This window comes from Cricetulus griseus, chromosome 2 (genome assembly GCF_003668045.3).
Source record: "Cricetulus griseus strain 17A/GY chromosome 2, alternate assembly CriGri-PICRH-1.0, whole genome shotgun sequence".
Classification (NCBI taxonomy): domain Eukaryota; kingdom Metazoa; phylum Chordata; class Mammalia; order Rodentia; family Cricetidae; genus Cricetulus; species Cricetulus griseus.
Window position 1 is genome coordinate 92981798 of NC_048595.1, and position 8824 is coordinate 92990621.

The window sequence follows — 8824 nt, forward strand, 5'->3', positions numbered from 1 at the left end:
GAAAGCATGCACATTTAAAAAGTAATTTGTCCATGCTTTTTAACTTTAAGCTTAAGTCTGTCTTCACCTAACTATAGCCTCAGTAAATGTGATCAGTACTCTTTTTGTAAATGAACAGCTGATATAATAGCACTGCTTACACAGATTCTCAAGTGTTTGAACTGACCATGAAATGCCATCTTCCATCAAACATCTTTCTTGGCAACTATGATAACTAGACATACAGTTATTAAAAAGATTCAAATTCAATACTATTTCATCATGCGATTTTCAAGTCATGATTGCTAACTAATCTGTAGTTTATGGCTGGAATCTTGCTCAATGCTCAATGTGCAATGCATCAAAGATAGTTACATCATAATGTCCAAGGATGGCTGTTTGTGCCTGTAACCCCATCTCTGAAAGACTGAGGGCTTTCTGAAAATCCAGACTCATCTAAAAGTTGAGTTGCCAGTATAAGAAGAGACCTTGACACAGGTAATGAGGGGGGTAATGGTAGAAGAATACCTGGAGATTCATATGCATGTAGCACACAAACATATGTTTACCACAAATACAATATTCCACTCAAAAATGAAAAAATAGATATATTATATTGATTTATAATATTGCAGGAAAAGGTAAAAGTGTCATTGTAGCAGAATTAAACACTGGGATACTTGTCAAACTATCCTGATGCCTTCTGGGTCACAACTTTATCCCATATACATCACCCCACTTCTTTAAAGTAATTTCATTTCTTTCTCTATTGCTTCTTCTCTTTGGCCATGGTAGAGTAGCCATGTTTATTTAATGCTTAATAGCATTGCTGTACAATGCACGCAATTATATTGAGCATTCAAGAGTAAAGTTTCCAAATTAACATCTAATTACTTTTTCTATACTTTCCTCCTTTCAGTATTCTCTCTCCTTTGACTTGTCTCCAGATATTTGTTTTTCAAAACACTTTCATTGTTTGCTTCAGAATAATAGAATTGTTCATCAGCAGTAATTCTGTGTCATAACTCTAATGTGCAGTTGAATTTGGCTATATTATTCAAACCTTAGAGACTATTCAATCTAGTTAAATACATAAACACACAAAAATATACATATACAAACACACACATACTCATATATGAGTCAAACAATTCTTTTATTTTTACTCTGAATTATTTTACTAAGTAACCTAGTATTGGACTAATGTAATTGTTTTAGCATAAATTCTATTTATTCCATTATAAATGAATTATTTGAAATATCAGAAGGAGAAGGAGAGAGGGTTGATGGCAGAACTGGAAAGAAGAGGGCATATAAAGACCCTCACCAAGAGAAATCTTCTGTTAATAATTTCAAATTTTATAGGGTGAATATTCACTAAACATATTAAAAACTATTTGCAGACTCTCAGCTTTGAAAAACACTGATTAAACTCAAACCATTAACTGGTGTCTTAGGGTTTCCATTGCTATGAAGAGATACTATCACCACTGCAACTCTTATGAGGAAAACATTAAATTAGTGTGGCTCATTTACACTTTCAGAGGTTCAGTCCATTATCATCATGATGGGGAGCATGGCAGCATGCAGGCAGATGATGTGTTGGCTACATCTGGATATTCAGACCATACGAAGTCAATTGAGACACTGGGCAGTATCCTGAGCATGTAAACTTCAAAGCCTACACCCACAGTGACACACTTCCTCCACCATGGCCATACATACTCCAGCAAAGCCACACCTCCTAACAGTGCCACTCCCTGTGAGATTATGGCAGTCAATTATAGTCAAATTATTACATTACAATCCCTGTTCCTCATAAGCTTGTAACAATATCATAATAATTCAAAATGTATTTAGTCTAGCCTCAAAAGTTCCCATAGTTTATCACAGTCTCAACAATGTTGTAAAGTTTAAAGTTCCTACTCTCTTCTGAGATTTATACAATCTCTTAAATATAATGGCACAGAGTATGCATTAACATTCCAAATACAGCTGGGCAAACTCCCAACTATGCATCTCCCTTTTTGACATCAAAATGTTCTTCTAATCTCCACCACCATTTAGCTTTGTTGATTCAGATGCACTTCTCTCCCTTGGGCTGGTTACTCTCACTGTTCTTAGCAGGTAACCCATGACTCTGGCATTTCTATCATCTTGCATTCTCCAAGGCAATTCTGGCTTCAACTTCACAGCTTCACGAATGGCCTCTCTACTAGGCCTCCATTCAGGTATACCTGTCACACATGTTGGGCCTCAGTGGTTCATTCCATTAGCATCATGGTGAGAAGCATGATGACACACAGTCAGATGTAGTACTGGTTTCATCTTGATATGCAGGCCACAGGTAGTTGGCTGAGACACTGCCTTATGTTCTTAGTATATGAAACTTCAAAAGCTCACTCCCATAGTGATACATTCCCTCCTACAAGGCCATACACTCTCCAACAAAGCCACACCTCCTAATAGTGTCAATTCCTATGGGATTATGAGGGTAATTACATTCAGACTACCATATTTGGTAATAGACTATTCTGAGCAAAATAAGATAGTCACTGAAGAACTATGGTAGGGTGGCAGAACATATTTGGGCAATTTTAACTCATTTAATCTATCTTGGCTTCATTTAGCCAACCATGATATATGGCATGAAATAAAAGTACAAAATATAGTGAATATCCCTTCCTAAATGTCTAAAGCAAAGTTTTTGAAAACATACAATTTTCCTTGAATGGTAATTTTATGAAGGATAAACTTTAGATTAAAATGTTTTGAAAGTGCTTGATAGTCCCTGCACATTTTATATGAATGAAGTTTTAGGAAAATATGGGTACGAACTTTACAAAGTTATGATAATGTAATGGAGAAACAAAAATTGTGGTTTATAAAATGAGATTGCCATCTAGTCTGGGACACATTTTTGTTCTCTTCATACCAGGTCCCAGAGCTGCTTAAAGAAATAACCATTCAAAGACTTAATATATATTTATAATTATTTTGACATTGGTTTAGGCTTATTACTATTTACCTCTCTCTTAATTATTAACCCATTTCTGCTAATCTGTGTATCTCCACATACCCTTAGGCTTACTGGTGATGCCTGGGCCTCTTAAACCCCCCATTGTTACATGGCATGCCCTTGACTCTGCCTACTACCTTTCTCTATCCCTGTTCAGATTTCCTGCCTGGTTATATCCTGACTCTCCATTGGCTGAAACAGCAATATTCATCAACGAATAAGAGAAACATATATTCACAGCATACAGAAGGACATCCCCCATCAATGTTTAGTAGTTGTATTGTGTTTAAAGTGCAGGGTTGATGTGTGTGACAATCCCAAGAAAATCTTATGAGGATGCTCACTGGGAATGAGGGAAAATGTTAAAGAAATCAAGCACATTCTGAGAAAAGATGTGTAAATGGATAAATGATATATTAGGAGACCAACTCTACTTCCAACAATGTACAGAAGAATTGGGTCAAGGAAGCTGGTTCATTTCATCCTGCTGTGATAATCAAGCAAGAAATGCCATCCTGCCCTTAAAGAATAGATCATAACAAATACAGTCATCTCCATGATGCTTTGAGTAACATTTGCATCACGTTAACAAAACTTAGCTAATCATGAATTTTAAAACAATTTGATAGACTTTTATTAGAGCCATTAAAGTAATGACTTTATTATTGGTTCCAGATATTCTTTATAAGCTTTGTGCTTCGTCTGTATCATTTTACTCAATATTTAATTATTGGAATAAAACAATTATGCTAGTATATGAGACATTCAGATAGCTCTGAAGGAGAATGATTTACGATTATATACTTAGATTCATTTCTGAATCTACCTATTCTTATTTTCTTATCATAAATATGGATTTTGCTTTCTGAAAATATATTGTTAACTTAGCCTAGAACTTCAGAGAATAGCCTTTATACTTTTCTGCATGGTGAGTTCCACAGTTAGTGTTGTATTCTTATACTATCATTTTGTACTTCATTTTAGTAAAAGTTGCCTGATTGAAATGACAGACCCAAGCCTTTTGCCCTGCACAAAACTCAAGTCAAAATGGATCAAAGACTTCAACATAAACCCAGCCACACTGAACCTATTAGAAGATAAAGTGGGAAATACCCTTGAATTATTCGGTACAGGAGACCGATTCCTGAACATAACACCAGTAGCACAGACACTGAGAACAACAATTAATACATGGGACCTCCTGAAAATGAGAAGCTTCTGTAAGGCAAAGGACACAGTCAGAAAGACAAAACGAGAGCCCACAGACTAGAAAAAGATATTCACCAACCCCATATCTGACAGAGGGCTGATCTCCAAAATATACAAATAACTCAAGAAGCTATTCTCCAAAACACCAAACAATCCAATTAAAAAATGGGGAACAGAACTAAATAGACAGTCCTCAATAGAGGAATCTAAAATGGCTGAAAGACACATAAGAAAGTGTTCAACATCCTTAGCCATCAGGGAAATGCAAATCAAAACAACTCTGAGATACCATCTTACTCCTGTCAGATGGCTAAAATCAAAAACACCAAGGACAGTTTATGCTGGAGAGGATGTGGAGAAAGAAGAACACTTCTCCACTGCTGTTGGGAGTGCCAACTTGTCCAGCCATTTTGGAAATCAGTATGGCGACTCCTCAAGAAAATGGGAATCAGTCTACCACAAGATCCAGCAATTCCACTCCTAGGCATATACCCAAAAGAAGCACATTCATACAACAAGGACATCTGTTCAACCATGTTCATAGCAGAACTATTTGTAATAGCCAGAAACTGGAAGCAGCCTAGATGCCCCTCAACCAAAGAATGGATGGAGAAAATGTGATACAGTTACACAATGGAGTACTACTCAGCAGAAAAAAAAAAACAATAGAATCTTGAAATTTTGCAGGAACATGGATTTAACTCGAAGAAACCATTCTGAGAGAGGTAACTCAATCACAAAAGGACAAACATGATATGTACTCACTCATATGTGGATTTTAGACATAGAGTAATGGATTACCATCCTACAATCCACCTTGCCAGAGAAACTAGTAAACAAGGAAGACCCTAAAAGAGACAAACTTTATCCCCTGGAGAAGGGGAAAGGGTCACCATCCCTGAGCAAATTGAGAACATGGGAAGAGGGGGGAGGAAGCTACGAGAGTGAGAAGGGAAGAAAAGGAAGGATGCAGAGGTCGTGAGGAAGCAGAAATTTTGAGTCAGCTGTAGATTAGAAGAAAGGACATATGATAGGTAGGATTTTAGTTGGGGGGTGGTAGAGGAGGAAGGGAAGGAGAAGGGAACTGGGATTGTCATGTAAATCAATCTTGTTTGTAATTCAAATATATAAAAAATAAAAAAAAATGATTTCTTTATTATGATTCACTGCATGCTATAAAAAACAATATCCTACTGTCTTGCTTTTAGAAAATGCTTAGAAATAGTTATCTTTTTTAAAGTTACCACATATCATGATTATATTATGACTCAATGTTTGTGTAAATTGCTAAAGTTTTCTCATTAACAATGAACTTCAATGTGTAAAGTTTAGTTTATAAGCTATTTGAGATTAATTAGTGAGTACAACCCATTAACTGTAAAGGCAATCTTTTGACCAAGATACATAATTTTGTAGTAATCATCATAATTATTATTATACTTAATTTTTCTTCAAGAATTTTGTCAGATATTCACCATAGCAAATAAAACTTCTATTTTTCTACAGCTTATGGTTATTTGATAAACTGAATGCTATAATAGTAACAATATATGACTCCAGCTGAAATTTTATAAAGTAACTCCAAACAGCATTGCTTAATAGCTATAAATAATTATCATTCACAGAAGTACTGGTTGCCTGATGAACACTATGACACAAAGCACAGCATGGAACTTAGCCAGTGTTTCACAATGAATACCCAGGCATATTCAATTAAATATGTGATATATATATATATATATATATATATATATATAATATATATATATATGAGAGTCTTTAATTTAAAAATATTTGTTCTTCCTATAATATAAGAATTTAAGGGAATTTTTTTAGACTAAATAACCCTTTATTTAGCATTCACCAACATTTGTTTACATGAAATTCAAGTTCCATGTGATACAGACTTTTTACACAGTAGTTTAAACAGACTTGGCATCTGAGAAACCCATTTGGGGCCAGTCCTTCTCCAGATACAGACTACAGGAATGCAGAGATCAGGTGCGGACAGGAGAGGACACAGGCAGCAGGAGCATGGTGGGAACATCCTGACATTAGGGAAGGCAGCTGTTCTCATCCTGGAGCTGTGGCCTAAGCCTCTGCTTGCTTCCATTACTAACAAATGAGGAAAAACGGGTAAGCAAGCAGGAGGGATTCTGTGACAGATGCAGTAGCCACAGGAGGCCATCTGCACACCCAGCAAAACCCAAAACACCTTAGAGATATGGTTCTTCACAGGTTGTTGACAGGTGAGGTCTCCCCCAGAAAAGGAGTAGCCTAGGAATAAGTGACACTTTGCAAAAAGGCCCTTTGGTCTGAGTCAAGTGTTAGGAAGATTGGCCCTCAGCACTTCCTGGCTCTGGGGAAAAACTTTCAACCTGACTTTACTTGGAAGGGGACAAGCTTGAATAGCCCAAAACAACTTCAGGTCAAACTATGTGATCAGGAGCAACTACTTGATAACAGAATGGAACTTGTGCTACAGATGAGTCTCAGAGACCCTTAAACCTGAGAAAGCCTTGCCCCACAAGCGGAGAGAGGCCTGGCCTGGGGATGCTAGGGCCACTTCCCTTGTTGCAAAGGACTAAAGGGCTTGCACTTCATGATCTGGGCCATTGCACCAGCTGTTAAGATGGCACAAGCAGGGAGCAGCCCTAACATTGGCCCAGTCACATTCAGTCAGCTCCCAAAGGGTATCAGACATGAAGAGTCAGTGGACCTTGCAAAAAAAGAGTAGGAAGACCGGGGAGTTGGTGGCACTTGCCTGTAACCCCAGCACTCAGGTGATAGAGACAGGCAGATCTCTATGAGTTCAAGGCCTGCCTGGTCTACAGAGTGAATTACAGAATTTCAGGTCAGGCTCCAAAACAATACAGAGAAACCCTGTCACAAGAAAAAAATGAGTAGAAGGACATAGGCTCATCCTCAGAGGGAAACAAAAACTTCACCCATATATGGTGAGATTAGGTACTCCTGCAGGGGCAGTGTGACTGGACAAGGGCTTTGGGAGTCAGAAGCCATGACATTGCTGGGGGCCAAAGTGCATTGGCAGGTTGTGTGCCAGGGCCACATACACATGGCCAAAGTCACAGTTCACAGGCAGGTTGGACAGAGGTGGTACATAGGGTGCTGGCACGGGACCTATGTTGATGGGGAAGTAGTTGAACCCACGCCACACAGGTGGCAGGAGGAAAGGTGGGTGCACAATGGCGATGGGTGGCATCTGTGGGTGCAGGTTCTGTGGAACAGGCCATGGCAGGCCTCCCACGTGCTGTTCTTTCTTGGCTGGCTTCTCCAGTGGGGGACCGATTCGTTTGAAGGTGTTTTCTCCATTCTTCCTTCTCTTCTCCTCTTCAGTCTTCTTTTGGATTTTTTCAATCAGCTTTTCATCATCATCAGTGGGGTCGCTCCAGAGGGAGGACCTGGAACATTCCTGGCAAGAGGCTCCTGGAAAGCGAGGATGCTGGCAGAAATGGTCATAGCCATTGATAGAAACTCGACAGACATAGCACATCTGAGCACCACAGCGGCAAGACATGCGGTTGCAGCCTTCGGGTTTGATGAGGCCAGTCCCACACTGCTGGCATTTTTTTTTTTTTTGGCTTTTCGAGACAGGGTTTATCTGTATAGCTTTAAAGCCTATCCTGGTACTCCCTCTGGAGACCAGGCTGGCCTCGAACTCACAGAGATCCACCTGCCTCTGCCTCCCGAGTGCTGAGATTAAAGGCGTGTGCCACCAAAGCCCGGCACTGGTGGCATTTTCTAATGCGAGCAGCAGTCATTTTTTCTTCAGTAAATGTCCGGTACTTGACGTCATCCTTTTTGGCCAGCTCTTCACAGGTGAGGCCGGTATGCTCTTTCCAGAGGACCTGACACTTCCTACAGGTCCCCTTCTGGCAGCAAGGATTAAGGCAGCTGAAACTCTTCACATCCCTGTCCAACAGAGCAGGGAAGCTACAGAAGGGGCACCAGATGAGCTCATCACCACAGGCTGCAGTGAACTCTTCAGCTTTCTGTTCATAGTATTTGCACAGAATGGTCTGGGGGAGCACCTTCCCCAGTTCACTAGTTGGGAAGGAACATGTGCAGCTGCCCTCCATGCAGCTGAGTTCTGACTTTCCTGACCCGAACACTGCCTCTTGGGCATATCTGATGAGACATTCTTTGCAGAACAAGTGAGCATCGGAACACTGTGTCAGCTCCTCAAATGCAAACTCCCCAAAGCAGCATCCACACTCGATCAGCTGTCCATCCTTTTGACACTCACTGTTCTGCATTCATCTGCATTGTTTCTTGTCCCCACCTGTTTTCCAATTTGGCTTCCTGAAATGCTGGCAGTCCAACACTAGAATTTCTAGGCCTTTCTTCTCCTAGTCTGTTCAGACCATGCCACTGGCCATCTGGTTTGGAATAGTGTGTCAAGATGTCTGAGGTTCATGTTTTTCTGTCAGTGTGACATCAACCAGGTTGTCATCTGCATGATGCTCAGTATCTGGGGCAAGCACCACTGGAATCCCTTCTTCATCACAGGAGTCAGATATGATAATAGGCATCCTTTCCTCTCCCTGGTGGCACTGAAAGTTGTTCAATTGAATGACCTCCTCTTCATTGTTCCCC

The 8824-nt window shown here is 39.7% G+C and overlaps 1 protein-coding gene across 1 annotated transcript; it reads right to left on the bottom strand.

Annotated features, from left to right (window-relative positions):
- Positions 1-7217: 7217 nt before the first annotated feature.
- LOC100763262 (E3 ubiquitin-protein ligase RNF216-like) lies at positions 7218-8484 on the bottom strand. Its single transcript, XM_035438688.1, has 2 exons — positions 7945-8484; positions 7218-7784 (listed from the first exon to the last, which is right to left on the bottom strand). Exons 1-2 carry the CDS (start codon positions 8482-8484, stop codon positions 7218-7220), a joined length of 1107 nt encoding a protein of 368 aa, XP_035294579.1.
- Between the last annotated feature and the right edge of the window lie 340 nt (positions 8485-8824).